We start from the raw sequence: 16,005 nt of genomic DNA, 5'->3' as shown, positions 1-16,005 counted from the left end.
ATGTAGCAGGTAATCATAAATTCAAGAACAATGACAGGATTAAAATGGATTAGAGCCCATTTATTTGCTAAATTGTTATTGAAAGCTAGACCAATAACAGTTTAAGTTAATAATAGGGAACAGATAATGGCCTCTCAACTTTGTTTGGGCTGATCATAGGATAGGTTAACGTCCTGCCTGCAATCTTGGAAAAACGCTCTGAGATCAGAACAGTGAATTTTATTACAGTGCCTGAGCTGGACTTTGAGGAGTAAAGACTGTCTTTGGAGCTCACATGGGAGGACAGGGAGGAGAGGACCATGGCATCCCCCTGCCTTGGAGGAATCCTGGCAGTGCCTTGACCTCTCCTCGTAAGAAGGGAACCAAGATTAACATAGGTGAAATTGTCCATCTCAATGTTCTGGAGGATGAGAGGAGCATGGCGGTAAAGAATATCCTCTGTGCTTCTCACAGCCTCCATTGAATATTCCAAATCCTTGGAGTTCAAATTGGATGGCCACCCTTGGCTCAGTGATCTAAGTATTGCTTGAGAGGAGGTAGATAAACTGACGTCTTTGAGATAAGAATTGTAGAGCACTGTGTCCCAGCTGAGACCTCTGGTAGTGTTTATAGAACTTACAAAGGCCATTCACTTTTTGCTCTTTAGGTGTGCATGCAACCTAGAAGTTTCAACGTTAACTAAAAATGTTTAAAAGGTTCTTGCTCATGAATAGATGAATAAAATATCTTGATACTTCCATTTTAATTTGGAAAATATAACGTAGAGGTGCACTAATCCATTGTACAGGTAGACATAGTTGTGGGAACTCCTGGAAGATTGGATGATCTTGTGTCAACAGGAAAACTGGTTTTATCTCAGGTTCGGTTCCTGGTCCTTGATGAGGCTGTAAGTATAGAGAGCATTTTTGAATGACATACAGTGAAAATTGAATTACCCACACTGGTGCTGTGGAGCATTCACTGAATGCTGTGGTCTGCATGGTATTTTGACAGAGACATCCACTGCCATGCCCAGCCAATTTCTGTTCTGCAGCTGGGGCATGGAAGCAACTGCTTGCAAGTTAGCCCCTGCAAATCCTCACTTCATCCTGTGGCTGAAAGGACATTGCAAAGTCTTTTTATTGCCGTCAACAGGTCATAGGTACCCGAAGTCAGATTTGCAAAGCAAAACATGTCTGCAGTAGAGTGTTGGACTGGAACTCAGAAGATCCAGGTTCTAGTCCTCACTTGGCTGCAAAGCTTAGTGGGTGCTGTTGGGCAGTCACTGACTTTCATTGTCATCTATTTTGCAGGGTGGTTGTGAGGATAAAATAAAATGGGTATTCTGTAAGCCATATGTCTCTTGCAAAAAAGCCTGGGTATAAAGATAATAAACTCAGGCAATAGAGCTAGATAAGAACAAATAGCCTAAAGTAACCCCCTAGGACATCCTTCCAATATCAGATAATTGATTTCTGGTTCCTATTGCTATTAATGACATTTTTGCCACAAGCAGCATTGCTGATGAAATTTTGTATGACAAAAAACATTTCGTATAAAATTGGGCTGATTGGCCTGGTAATATGCTGATTAAAGGAAAAAGGAAATCATATATCTTTTTTCAGAAAGATTACCCAGTAGTTGGTCACTTTTGGGTATATTCAAAAGTGATATACTTACTAGTTTTTTGAGTTCCTCCTAGCCTGATGTTCATCTTGAATATGTGACAAGGTGATTGTTACTATTCATAGGATGATTCAGGTAGGTCCTTGCCCCTTTTGTCTGTCAAATACTTCCATGGCCTATCTTAACCAGAGGATTCAGAGAACTTCAGCTAGTTAGAGGGAGGATTATTAATGAATAGCCAGAATTATCTGCTTGTATCTTAACATTAGAATAAATGTGTAAAGTTTCTAAATGATACTAACACTTCTTTCCCCTGCACAGGACGGCCTCCTTAGCCAAGGCTATTCAGATTTCATTAACAGAATTCACTCTCAGATTCCTCAGATCACATCTGATGGAAAGAGGCTCCAGGTTTGTAGCTTGCTTGTCTTTTCAGTATTTTCCATAACTTTGTATTGTAGGTTCTATGCTTACCAAATATTGGTCCCTTCAGCCTCTTCCTCTTTCCAGAACCAAAAAACTGTGCACAGTGTTTTTGAACCTTTGTGACTATGAACATGTGCAATACACTTTTATTAAGTCTGTAGCTGAAATATTTTGATCGTTAAGTAGTAAAATGAAAAGCAAAAACACTAAGAACACACAAAAGTGCATCCCCAAACTACTGGTGTCCATAGGCAAAAATCCTTTGTCATATACTCCCAGAGCAAGTAGTCATTATGAAAGTGTAATAGAAATGGCATTGGCAGGATTGGCCCTCACTATCCAAGGAACAGGTGATGTTAAAAAGTCTTGGTGGCTCCACCCTCCCAACTCTCTCTGCTGCTCACACACAAACCCTCCCCCCACACAAGATTAACCTGTATGAATGGGAGATTTTACGCCTCCAGTGCCTCTAAAATAATGTGATTGTTTCTACTCAATTGTTTATTTATAGGCAGTGCAGTAGAGCAGAAAAATAAATGTCCCAGAGTTCTGGTTGAGTATTTCTACACTTTCAACAGAGCAATCCTAAGTACTCAGAGGTTGGTAGAAGATGCTGTGGATCCTGTGCCATTTCTGAGGAGGAGGAAAGGACCCACTTCTTTCCCCTCTGATCAGTGAGGAAATGCTTATGCTAGCTAGAAGCATGCTTAGATAAAGGGCCTCGTCCTGGGGCCTCAAAGGACAAGTAGGTGCACTTTGGGTCCTTCATCAGTACTGCTGCCTGTAGGTTTATACCAACTAGGCTCTTTACAGGTGTTCCTGGGATAACTGGAACAGAGATACTATCACTGGAGCTCTGCCTCTGCCCTGTCTTAACTTCTCCCAAATGGTCATTACAGGAAGTAAGCATTGTCGTGTAACCTATATAGCCTTTTTGCTCCATCTGTTAGTTGTTAAAGTCAAAACTTGGCTTAGTTTTTCATACTGCACTGTCAGTTGACCAGATAAGAATGGCTGAAGAGCTGATCTCTGAGCAAAGTGAAGCAATTACTTGTATTGGGTAAAAGAAATTTATGTTGGGCTGTGTGGGTAGATGTTTAAATAAAAGCCTGATGAGGCAGAAAGTCCTTTATCCATACTAACTGTGAAAAAGCTCTTTACCTTAAAGTCTCTGTGTGTGTTTAGGTAATTGTGTGCTCAGCAACTCTGCATTCATTTGATGTCAAGAAACTATCTGAAAAGATTATGCACTTCCCCACTTGGGTGGATTTGAAAGGAGAAGATTCTGTCCCAGATACTGTGCACCATGTTGTTGTTCCTGTAAACCCCAAAACAGACAAACTGTGGGAAAAGCTTGGAAAAAACCATATCCGAGTAAGTAGCACATATGCAAGCAATACATTAAAACAAACAGTTTTTTTAATGTTTCCTTATTAAAGTTGCAAGGCTAGTAGCCACATTTAAGCTGGGGCAGAAAATTGTAAAATAATGGGCAGCACAAATGGGATCTGAGAACTCAAATTAGGAATGTTCAGCAGATTGTTTTCATCTTAAAATATGTAATCTGGGGACTGGGAACTGCTAGGAGAACTTACAATATATACTGTGGATTATCAAGCAGCCTTGTTGCATTTTATTTTGAAGCAATACTGTCCACTTTGCGAGCCATGTATAGGAGTTTGGGTGTGGACTTCTCTCTTTCTCTTCTGTTTCTACCTCTCTTTTATTTGGGAATTGACCATGGTTGGGGTGTGCGTGTGTTTTCTGGTGCTCTTGTTAAACCAGGTTTAGCCTTAGGCTGCTGCAGAGAAAGAAAGAGAAGTGGGGTGGCTCCGTCTGTTCTACTGAGAGTCCAGAATCAGTCATATTATGCTCATCCTGTCTGAGGAAAGCCACAAGCCACAGCCATTAACCTCTGTACACATAATGTCTGCCATGGTGAACCCTTATGGCTTCCTGGGAGAGGTGATGTGCATTTCATTCTCCTGATGAAGGGAAGCTGTGTGATATGGGGAGAAGCAGATGTGTTATTCTATCCTCCAGTCCATTAATCTTCCATGACATCAAGCTATATCAACTGCTGCGCTTACGCACCAGTCTGCCCATAGTGACTGAAGATGTTTCTACAGGTTTCATCCACACAGGCACATTTAAATTACTTAAAGGTCCTGTGTTTTAAAAATAAAACAGCCCCAAGGTGCACACCTCTGGTGTCAACTTAGTAATGCATGCCAAGTTTCAGGTCTCTAGATTTCAAGGCATTATGGCACAGACAGACAGCTTTCCTGGCTGTTACTATAGATGATTGGCTGGGAAAAGCGGTTACTCTCTGCCATTACAGGAGGTGTGAGGTCAGCTCCTGTATTCAAAGACATATTACTCAATGCTCTAACATACAGCTGTAATGGAGCACCCACGAACAACATTCTTGCATTCATAATCTTCTTTCATAAACCCTTGTGGTTGCAGATATCAGTAATTTAAGGGCTGCTAAACAATAAAGCAGAATTGACTGTAGCTCCTTATGTCCTGTACCAGCCTTCTTACTGTGGTGAATTACTTTGCTGTTTTAATTTTCCCAATTTCACATTACAGACTGATGAAGTGCATGCAAAAGATAATACAAGACCTGGCGCTAATACTGCAGGTAACAAATACTGGCTCAATGGGGTTTATATATATGTGTGTGTGTGTTTGTGTGTGTGTGTATATATATAAAAATTGGGTAGCTTTAGCAAAGCTGTTCAATGAAGGAAAACCTGTTCAAGCACCATCATTATATTTTGGTTCAAAAATTGATAAACTATGTTGCTGTCAACCATGCAAATGTTTTCTTTTGACAAATTGGTCAAAATGCATTTTCCCCTGCAAGGTAAAGTCTTGCCCAGGCAGGAAGTGTTAACATCATTTTTCAAAATAAGTTTTGGAACATAGATAAGATCTGTGACCATTCTGTCAAAATAAACCGCTGTTCTTTTTAAACAAATACATGTTTAATACAGTATACGAATAATTTATCATCTTCTTTAGAAATGTGGTCAGAAGCTATTAAGATTTTGAAAGGAGAATACACCATTCGTGCTATCAAGGAACACAAGATGGATCAAGCAATAATCTTCTGCAGGACTAAGATAGATTGTGATAACATGGAGCAATACTTCATGCAGCAAGGAGGAGGTAGTAATTTCATGCCTGTTAGGCTTCACTCTGTTCATTTACCATCTGATACCAGTTTGCAATTCTTCTCTCCAGCTTTTGATTGATTAGTCTCAAATGGCAGTTTTTCACGATGGATATTTTCCCAGGGGTAGATTTCCTGCTGCTTCAGCTGTGTATGGATGATGCATTTTCAAAGAGCTGGAGGAGGTATTAGAACACATCCACTGCACTCTGGAAAAGGAGAGGGATCTGTTCAGAACTCTCTTTCAGCTAATTAAATTGACAAGCCCTGAGTCTCCTGGTAATCTAGCTGAGTCCATTTAATTTCCTCCCCATTTCTCTGGCACTAAGTAGAGGAAAGGTCAGCAGTTTAAAACAAAAAGGCTTCAGGAGTGTGAAGCTACAGCTCCCCACCCAGCTGTCTTGTGGATTCAGTGGACTGTGTGACATCAGTGGACTCAGTCAATTCCACCTGACATCATTTGCTCCCTGGCCCAGCTGCCAGTTGGACTGTTTTGCCATGCATGGGCTTTTCTGGTTAGGGGAACCACACACACAGCCAAGCCAGAGGAACCCCTGTTTCCCCTCTTTCAGGGAAACATAGAGGCTAGGTCATCTCCACCCCCTCTTCACATGCCTTTCTGCAATGAGGAAAGGAGGCAGGTACATGAAGGAAAAGCTTTGCTTCTCTGATGGACAAAGAAAGGGAACTCAGACACTTTGCCCACCCTACCACCTTTCCCCATTTGAGGAAGGATGTGGGACAAGCTGAAAAGAAGGGAACTCACCTGTGTGCTGAGAGATCAGACAGCTTTCCTTGTGGAGGCACATTCTAGCACCTACAACCCTTATCCCTGCTATGATCTTTGAGGTAGCCGTGGGTGTTCCCCGGCTGTCTCTAGGATAGGAGAGAGCAGTGACGCTTTCATGGCTGGCACATAGCAGCAAGCAAACCCTGATGGTCATCTCTGATCTGAGATAGCAGTGACAGCGAGGAGATGCACTCTGGGGCTTCAAGCCTAAGCGCTGTTCCCTGGAGGAACCTCAAGTGACTGCATAGGCCAAATTGTGACATTCTGCACCCATCTCTTACAGAGCAGCCTCTCAACCTGCCCTTCTGTAAATGGCAGTGTTCATTCAGGCTTGTGACATCATGGACACTTTAAGAGAATGTTCTCCATAGTAGGAATTCTAGACTTCAGAATTTGGCTGTTGTATATAAGTGTCCTGATAGATGTCTGGCGTTTCTTTCCTCCTAAGGTCCAGATAGGAAGGGGCATCAGTTCTCATGTGTCTGCCTGCATGGTGACCGAAAACCACACGAGAGGAAGCAGAATTTGGAGCGTTTTAAGGTAATGGTGAGGGCTGCAAGCTTTAATAGATTAACGAACTAAAACTATTTGATCTGCACAAGATACATTTTAATTGGTGAGTTTAAAAGCACACTTGTCCTTTGAGGGGAAAAGAATGTAAAGGGTTTCTTCTAAATCTGCATAGTTGTAGGGCTTCTTCATTCTAAATTTTGAGTTAGCTTGCATTTCCTTAAGGCTTTCAAAATGGCATCCATACTGAAACACTGAGAATATGAAATTTATTCCTGTTTAATTGGTCAAAAGACAGATAATCAACTAAATATTCCTTAATAGGTCTAATAATTGCATATGTTATCTCATATTTCATGTTATTGCCTGTTCAGGAGCACTGGGGTTGAATTCAGACATACTTCTCTGCTGCTGGAAGGGCTCCCTCTGCTTGCAGAGAACTGGGGTCCAGCAGAAGATTCCTGCTAGGAAAAGGGTGTTTGCAAATCCCCCCTGTGGGCCCTCAACACAACTCCCCATCCTGTTCTGGTGAATTCCCCAGTTCTCCAGAGAGGCATTTCAGGGGGCTGAAGCACCAGTGAAACTCTGTTGATGGCAGACTGTCTCCAACCCTGGTTAAGATGGGGCAAAGCTGTGGGCCAGATTCACAAACCCATCTGCACTGAAACAATCATTCCTAATAGCCAGCATATCCAGAGATAGGAGTTTATAGCTTCTCCATTAGTGCAGGAAGACTGAGCCCCATTGAATCCTAAGCACCAAGGCTATAGCAGCTTTGTGTTCTGCATCAAGATGGATTCAACTGTTCTGAGCAAACCCAGGAACTGCAAGGCCATGGGCCTGTCACTCACATAGCCATTATGGTTCAGTGGCCACCACTGCAGAAGGTTAAGAGCCTGGAATCAGGAGCAGAAGAATGAAGACAGCATTGCTAAAGTCAGGGATTGTGTATACATTGGCCAGATCTACACAACACAACAAGCAGTACTGTGCAGTTTCCTCCATGTGTTGTTGTTGTTGTTGTTTTTTGCATGGATGTGCCTGAAAGACGATCAGGCTCATCAGGGTAATTCTCCTCCTGTCCACCAATTTCTTCCCTCTCAGTCCTCCAGGCCGGAACCCAGGAGGCAGCACAGGGAGGTACGAGGCTCCTTGCTTTGACAGCCCAAGTTGCTCTGGCATGTACAAAAAGGCAGAAGGGGAATCAATTGAGCAGTGTTAATGTCCTCCTGCAAGACTGCCCAACCAATTCCCATGCCTGTCACTGGCCTGCGAGGAGAGATAGGAGGTGCTTCACTCTGGAGCATGCAGAGGGGTAGCATGGGGAATCTCCTATGTTACACAGCCCGCAGCTAGGCGCTGCAGCCATCCATCTGCCTCTCACTCAGCCGCTAATGAACTGAGCAATGTTGCTCTTCTCCCAGCACCAACTGACTGATTGGTCTTTCCTGCCCCAGAGAAGATCCTTGGGACAGAAGGAACATGAACACCTCTGATGGTCGTGTCATCTAGTGAGCTGCTCTCTGGTTCCAGCCTTGGTATCGTGCCAAGTTGTGTGTTCTGGTTCAGCTGACACAACACCCAGACATGGGACTGAGAAGCCATAGAGCTGACAGTTGTTTCTGTTCACGGTTTCTCAAACCAAACGCACTGCACTGAATGGGATTTGGAAATGTTTTCCAGTGGGGTTTGAAAAACATGACAGACCAAACAGGGTTAAAAACCATCTGCTCCAGAGGTGGTACAAAGGGAATTTGCACAACTGGCTTCCCTCAGAGGCAGATCTGCTGGTTCAGTTGACCTTCTGTTCATGGAAGGACTCCTTTATTGATCTTAGGATTACCTTTGGGGTCAATGCTCTCACTTCCTTCAAATCACTCTCTTAGATGGAGGTGATGCCTTCCGCTTTAATGGCTATATACAAATGAAATTCAAATGTGTGATTGTAATTAACTTCTCTGTTTAGAAAGGAGATGTCCGATTCTTGATCTGCACTGATGTAGCTGCTAGAGGAATTGATATCACTGGTGTTCCTTATGGTAAGTTCTGTCACTGGTCAGTGCACTTGGAAGACAGAACAGCCCACACTGGCCAAAGCCCTTCAGTGTCAGTGAATTGCCTGAGGCACCATGACGCAATCAGCACAAATGACCCTCTCCTGGGCATTTCCACAGCTATTTCAGGGAACACTGGGAGGATTAAGCCTTTCGCCATTGTCCACTGCTGCCATTAACCCTTTCATGTGCACTACAGCCCTTTTTTCCTTCCTGAAGATTGTGAAAGCCTTTTTTTTCCCTTCTTGAAGATTGTTCAAGCCACCTTTCACAATCCCTGTTTGAGCAGCCACAAGCACCTTGGAGAGCCTGCCCAGTGCTGTGTCACACTTTTTAAAAAAAATGTGCACAGAAATATGTGCTAAAATAATTTTAAATGGCCCTGTTTGCACAGTTGTGATCATTCACATAAGAGCAAGTGGGGGGATTTCAAGCCTCGGCTGGGACAATGTCTGTGGAAAGTCCGGCTACCGAAGGACAGCACGTACCCATCCTGGGCATCACCTCAGAAGAGGGTTCAGATCTGCCCACACACACCATCCCTGATTTCCCTTGACACAGTTTGGCAAGGTCCTTTTCTGTTTTTTCTTGCCCCCTTTAGTGTCTGTAGAGGAGCAACTGTTGGCCCTGGTCCTCAGCCTCTCTGGGCTCAGGAAAGGCTGACAGTGCAGCCCTCCCTTTTTTTAAAGGGAATCCAAGGTAAACTGGTACAGAATCCTCTGTAAAGGGGGTTTGTGTGAGGTGGGAAGGGTTTGGACTGGGATATGCTCAGAGGTCAAAATTCATCACCTTTCCACTCAAATCCTTTTTCTGTAAGGACCACAAGTATCAAAGCCACCTGCCAAACTCCTAAAAAAGGGGAAGATTTATGGTTAGCCTTTCCCAAATCCCTGAAACCCTGTTTTTGCACCAAGAGTGGTGTTTCACTGCAAAAATTGCGTTTTCTGGGTTGTCCTATCATGTGATTCCACTGTTTAAGACAAATCTGAAAATTTATTTAATCATTCATTTATATGTATTTTTGTTTTACAAAAAAGAGTAAGCGTCTGAATTCATCCTAATGTTAAGATTTGGGAGTGCCATAGATTTTAGTGACAGAGTTGAGCATGCACTAGCTCTCATTAAAATCAACTGTGCTTAGTTTAGGGGAGGAGCCATAGCTCAGTCTTAGAGCGCATGCTTTGCATGCGTAAGGAACAAGATACAGACCCAGCAAGCATCTCCAGGTGGATCAGGGTAAGCAGTGCTCTCCGTTGAGCCTGCTCTCTGAAACCTGTTGCGCATGGCAATCAGTACTGAAGTGGATGGACCAGTGGTGGAACCTCACATAAAGCAAGTCCCTGTGTTGCTAATCCTGCCATATGCATCATATCTATGCACACATAGGCAAAAGGCAAACATGAGTCAGTAGGGAAATGAAATATCGGCTGAGTAATGAGGTGGTGATGGTGACTCCAGCCTAGCTTCATATTTTGGAGCACAGGCCAATTAGGATTCTGTCAAGTTCCCCCTTCCCCTCCCCAGCACTAGCTACCTTTTGGATACACATTCAGTGGTGCTGCTGTAGCCAACAGCTTTCCTCTTAAGGCAGCAGTGCTGTAATGGATGCAAATCCAGCATGGAAAACCTGTGACAGAGAGGCAGGTGATGGGAGCAGTGATGCCACTACCAGTGGGTCACGTGCTAAGTGCTGGGGGGGTGGGGGCAGGAAAGGCAGCTGTCCTACAAGGCCCTGCCAGGGTGCACAGGCCCAGGCAAATGCCCTAGTATGCTGAGTGCTGACTCCCGTATCTTTTACATAATGCAGTTATAATCTATAGCTTCACCCATAGAAAAGGATGCTATAGGTTCCAGTACCATAGAAATCTAGAGCACAAAATACATGGGTTTCTTTTTACATCCTGATATGTAATGCCTTCTTTTTTAAACAGTTATCAATGTCACACTTCCGGATGAAAAACAGAACTACGTTCATCGGATTGGCAGAGTGGGAAGAGCGGAACGGTACTTTTGGAACTGTTGTTGTGTTTTCTGTTTTTGTGTATTGGACATATTAACTAAAATAATTGTGTATGTTTCAGCATGGGTTTGGCCGTTTCCTTAGTGGCAACAGAGAAAGAAAAGGTAAGCAGATCTTCAATGGAACATAAATATGTGATAGAATAAGATACTTTGGCTTGATGACTCTCTTAATGTTCTGCTTTAAGAAACTTCTTAAAGATCTTGTATAATAGGATGGCATACAAAAGCTTTTAGTAAATAAATAAGCTTCTTTTGTTTGCATATGTGTCTCACCTTTCAGAACCAAAAATTCCAAGGTTGATTCATAAAGTCATGAACAATGATTTCTTGTACCTGATACTATGTCAGGGAAGTTATATTGAAAATTGTTATTACATTACATTTATACTCCACCTTTCTTCTTCTTACAAGGAACCCAACATTTATTTATTTATTTATTTGCTTGCTTGCTTGCTTGCTTATTTATTTATGTACCAACCCACAGCCAAAGCTCTCCAGCCAATTTACAGCAATCCATAGAACAGATATTAAAATGTAAATATTTGTACAATTATGTTAGGAACTTGGTGTTAGAACAATTTTATGAATTTTTTTCTTTGTTAATTTTTATTTTAATAGCAGTAAAATTTAAAAAAGAAGAAAAAGAATACAAAATTACAAAGAAACACCAACATTTCTTAAACAAATGTTACATAAAATGTCAAGTATTTTTTAAAAATCACTATAAATCAACAATCGCTATCCTTTCTACTCAAACACATTTTTTATCATTTAATTAAAATTCACTGCAGCTACTTCTAATCTCATTTTTCTCAAATAAATATATTCCCTTTTTACCTGTATTTTCCCACTGTTATTATCCCCATTAAAAAGAAGCTGTGTGTAATAAGATTTCCACTTAGCATTAATTTCTTTGCCTCGTTATCTTTTTACATGATTAAATTTTATTACATTTTAAAGGGATTCTTAATCATGCTTTTTTTAAAGGTATGATTACTGCTTAGATACTCATTGATTTTGTCTCCTAACATGTTGCTCAAACTCCTTACATAGGTTTGGTATCATTCATGCCCCAGTCGTGGAAAAGGCTGTTATAATACAAGGCTGAAGGATGAGGGCGGTTGCACCATTTGGTACAATGAGATGCAGGTAAGCTTTTTACTAGGACTGCTAAATGCCCTTGTGTCTAAGATTGCATGTTGAAAGTCAGGCACGCTGGGTGCTCATTGCCTCAAGAGCACAAAATAAACAGGAAAGCTTCAAAGCCCAGCCATTAGAGGAAAGTTTGACATTCTCCCTCAGTGGGTGGAGGCTTTCCTGAGATGAGTGGTTTCTCTTATTCCACAGACAGGGCTGTTTCAGTCTTGTGGGGTCTTATCTTCATTGGAGTAGACCTCAGCCAGTTCCAGTCCTGCCAGCTCAACAATAATAGGGCTCTTCTAGAACTTTTCTGTGTTCTCATACTATTGGCACACTTCGATGGGGCTCTCTCCCCTCTGCCATTCGTAGTCTATGACCACGTGTTTAGGGAGCTAGGCCTTCTGGAGCACTGTTGACTGGAGGCAGGGGAACTCAAATTTGCTACAGGGAACAGTTCCCCACTGGGTCACTTGCATTATTCTGCTGGAGGACTGGCTGCAGCCTCTGGTAGAGCTGGCCCCTTTCCCAACACAACAGAGCACAGCATAAATACTATTGGCTTTGTTTAGCCAAGGTCTCAGAGTACTTTTGGGAGCAAGAGAGATGAGGTTAGAGCTTTTCCAGAAATGGAGGGGATTTTTATTTTGAGAAATTGTAACAAAATGGCCATTTAATAATTGGCAGCAAAAGCTGTCCCAGAGAAAAGGGGTGACAAGTGAGTCAGTCATGAAGACTACTTTGGCTTTGGAAGCAGGGAAGGATGGGATTGCAACAGATAGTAGTAGATGATGATGATGAAGTTTGACTTTGCTATATTTGTTGATGTATGAATTTGGTAGCCTTTGGTGCTGAGTATATTGGCAGTAGGTGTTGTAAGACTCTTTTTTTTTAAAGAAGCTTACAAATTTATCAACTCTTAAAAGATCAGGATGATCCAGCAATAAGTCCCACTGAGTTCAGATTTTAAAGTCCTTAACTTTGGTGGCTAGAGTGAATTTGCTCGTGCCACAGGACATCCTTCACGTGCAGCCTCTCTTGCATGTCCCAGAACAATTCCAGAGGGCTCACCAATCCTCAGGGGCAGATTTGTGTGTGGTGGGGAGAACAACACGGAGAAACAGAAATCCATTCCACCACTGGACAGAACGTTTGAGGCGATCATGTTTGACTTTAATAAAAAAAAAGTGTGACTCTAAACCATAGGGTGATGTCTTTTTGTGAATTTGTGCACATTCGAGAGCCCTGGTGTAATAAGCCAACTCTTTATTTGTTCCTTAATCTCTCTCAGTGGTGTGGTTGCTTGTCATAGAGGCTCATGAACCATGCTATAACAACATTTCTTGTGTTTTGTGGTTGAACTTTTCTTAGCTGTTGGGTGAGGTTGAAGAGCACCTGAATTGTACAATTTCTCAGATCGAGCCTGATATTAAAGTCCCAGTGGATGATTTTGATGGCAAAGTCACTTATGGGAAAAGGAGAGCTGCTGGTGGTAAGTGGAGAATTATGGAATATTAGGAACTGAGTTTTCCAGTTAGTTGTAATACTTAGTTAAGTGACTCAAAAATATTTTTATAATGAACAGTTGTCCGGAACTGCAGTACTATCAGCATTGTCTGTTACTGTCTGTGTTCAGAATACTAATAGACAACATGTTAATGTGACAGTATATTTCAAAATCAGTTTTTAGATCTATTTTCCTTTAAAGATATTTAGGGATGCTTGGAAAATTCACACTTTGAATTCCTGTATGAAATGTTCTGATCTGTGTGTGTCTGACTAATGTACAGATTGGAAATTAGCCATCTTACAGATTTTGCACTTTGTCTTAATTTTGGCAGCACAGTTAAAATATCATTAAGATACACATTTTGAGTGGATTATAAAACAATAGAAAAATGGCATAAAAATGAAATGTGCTTACCAGAAATAGACAAATTGTCAGTACCAAAAGATATTATCATAGCTTCTTATTTTTATGATGAACAGTTACAATTCAGTAATAAAAGGTAATAAAACTAGTTTGGGTTGATTTTACGTGGGATGTTTTGGGCCATTTTAGCAGTTCCCTTAATCAAGCCATGAGCAAATCCAGTGTCACGCAAACTAAGTTGTGCACACAGAGTGAGAGTTTCTGTTCTGACCTGTGCAGTCCTCTCGCCCCCATGTAGACACTCCGGAGCAGGTACTGAGCATGTGCAAGGATCAGAACATTTGAGTGGTTTCAGCTAATTGAAAATGGGGTCTATTCTTCATTACCCTGAAGCCTGCTCAAATGTTGATTTTTTTACTAATACAGAATTACTTTTTGTATCGGCAACAGTAAAGTATTCTAGGTGCCTAGCACTGGACAGGATAAAGAGCCTGTCCCTGTTGGAGCAATCATAAAAGGGTTAACAGCAGTGCATGCAGAGAAGTGCTTAAGTCCTGCTCCTTTTCTCCATTGCACGTGTTGCTGTGCACTTACGGAAGCAACTGTCTGATGAGGGGATCCTCCTGTACCCATAGGGATTTCATGTGAGCTGCATAGCTTTTTTTTGGGGGGGGGGAGTTGCTCTGACTCCCATGGCATGCTCCCATGGGTTAAAGAGATTCTCCTCTTCAGAGAGTTGCTGAAGAGCCTAAATGTGATGGAGGAGAGTTGGGCCAGTGAACTCCTCTGTCTCGTATGTTACTCTTAACCTTTTTCTGAACTCCTGAATGATTTGGCAGGGTATGGGTATGCACTGCTTCAAAACTCAGTGCAGCAGAAGTCTAAAGTACTTCTAGATTATGACCAGTAGGAGGAGGGGAGGGGAGGGGAGGGAAGGGGAGGGTTGTTGCTGCTGCTGCTTTATAGAGCCAACTGTAAGCCAGTTGGAATCTCCCGTTGATTTAAACTATTTGTAAACTGCCTCTATGGGCAGATTACAACAATAGGCTGGTACAGTAACTAAACTGTACCAGTTTTATTTTTTTTAAACCCAAACACCAGTAATAAATACATATGGCTTAAACAGTACTAAAAATGTTGTCGTTTGACCATAGACTCAATGTAGACTCTGGTTCTTTGGCAGGTGGAACTTATAAAGGCCATGTAGATATCTTGGCACCTACGGTGCAAGAGTTGGCTGCCCTTGAGAAGGAAGCTCAGACATCTTTCTTGCATCTTGGCTACCTTCCTAATCAGCTGTTTCGAACATTTTGATGCATACCTAGGTGCACAGTCTCCATCCTGAAAATGATGAATTTCTTCTGCATACTTGGAGAAGTAGGGCGTTTAGGTTAAACACGCCAGTCTTGCATGTTCAGCAATCTTTGGTAAAAGTAAACCTTGATGAATTAGCTATTAATATTGACGTAATAAAATAAACTGCCCAAACCTATATTTGTGTGTGTGTGTTCCTTTCTCCAGAAAGATCGAGATGCCTGTTTGTTGTCCTTCAGTCATACATGCTCTTTCTCTCCCCATCTCACTTTGTGTACACTTTTATATAAATTAGGTTCACTTTTGGAATAAGAAATTGTATTTCTAGACCATCCCTGCATCTAATCAAGAGTTGTCCAGTGGAACTTTTTCTGGTGATCATAATTTTGGCTCTTGCTTGTCCAGTTGCAATGGAGACTTTTCACTTTGTACAACCTGAAAATGTGGTCAGGATCCCTGGAGAGGGAAGACATACCACTGCTGGGTCGGGTCTTTGCTGCTCCTACTTCTAAACACAGCCAGCAAACACCAGCTGTGAGAAGAATAAAAATGGTAAGTACTTTGTTGAACAAAAGTCTTTCCCTGACCCCCATTGCATCAGATCATTTGAACTGTTCCATGCCTGAACAAAGTGCTGGTGACTTCTCAGCACCAGGGATTTCTAGATGATGCAGATGATCTAGATCTATTTCAATCTGACCTCAGGCTGCTCTGGTCATCTTGATGGATGAACTGTGCCAGGCAATGGAAGGAAAGGAATATGTCTCTGTTAATTCTGCTGGACCTTGGGTGGCTTTCAATACTATCAACCTTGTATCCTGAGGTGGTACGGGAAGGCACTGTTGTTTGTTTGCTCCAGGCTTTGGCAGGGAAATCTGAGAATGTGATGCTGGGTGATGCCTGTTCAATGGGGAGAGGGAGGGAGGGAGGGAGAATGAAATCTGTAGGAGATTGTCCAGATGTCTGGTGTTTGATGTGACTAATATGCTGATGACACCCAGCTCTGTCCTTTCCTTCCAATTCCAAGAAAGCTGTTTTGGTTCCGAATCAGTGATCAATATTTGTAATGGATTGGATGAGAGAAAACAACTGA

General features: G+C 42.1%; 1 protein-coding gene across 2 annotated transcripts in view; it reads left to right on the top strand.

Annotated features, from left to right (window-relative positions):
• The window catches only part of DDX1 (DEAD-box helicase 1), a 29,526-nt gene extending 14,436 nt beyond the window's left edge, over positions 1 to 15,090 (top strand). For both annotated transcript variants that reach the window (XM_044417890.1, XM_044417879.1), the window contains exons 15-26: positions 788 to 886; positions 1,927 to 2,016; positions 3,217 to 3,405; positions 4,627 to 4,678; positions 5,062 to 5,208; positions 6,451 to 6,542; positions 8,479 to 8,551; positions 10,498 to 10,570; positions 10,648 to 10,690; positions 11,642 to 11,737; positions 13,097 to 13,217; positions 14,782 to 15,090. In XM_044417890.1, coding sequence (XP_044273825.1) covers positions 788 to 886; positions 1,927 to 2,016; positions 3,217 to 3,405; positions 4,627 to 4,678; positions 5,062 to 5,208; positions 6,451 to 6,542; positions 8,479 to 8,551; positions 10,498 to 10,570; positions 10,648 to 10,690; positions 11,642 to 11,737; positions 13,097 to 13,217; positions 14,782 to 14,912 — 1,206 coding nt within the window. In that variant the 3' untranslated portion in view covers positions 14,913 to 15,090. The remainder of the gene's footprint in view (positions 1 to 787; positions 887 to 1,926; positions 2,017 to 3,216; positions 3,406 to 4,626; positions 4,679 to 5,061; positions 5,209 to 6,450; positions 6,543 to 8,478; positions 8,552 to 10,497; positions 10,571 to 10,647; positions 10,691 to 11,641; positions 11,738 to 13,096; positions 13,218 to 14,781) is intronic.
• Positions 15,091 to 16,005: the final 915 nt, after the last annotated feature.

The sequence above is a fragment of the Varanus komodoensis genome, unplaced genomic scaffold, assembly GCF_004798865.1.
Source record: "Varanus komodoensis strain SLA01 unplaced genomic scaffold, ASM479886v1 scaffold10, whole genome shotgun sequence".
In the NCBI taxonomy this organism is placed as follows: domain Eukaryota; kingdom Metazoa; phylum Chordata; class Lepidosauria; order Squamata; family Varanidae; genus Varanus; species Varanus komodoensis.
This window is presented reverse-complemented; position numbering and strand designations above follow the sequence as displayed.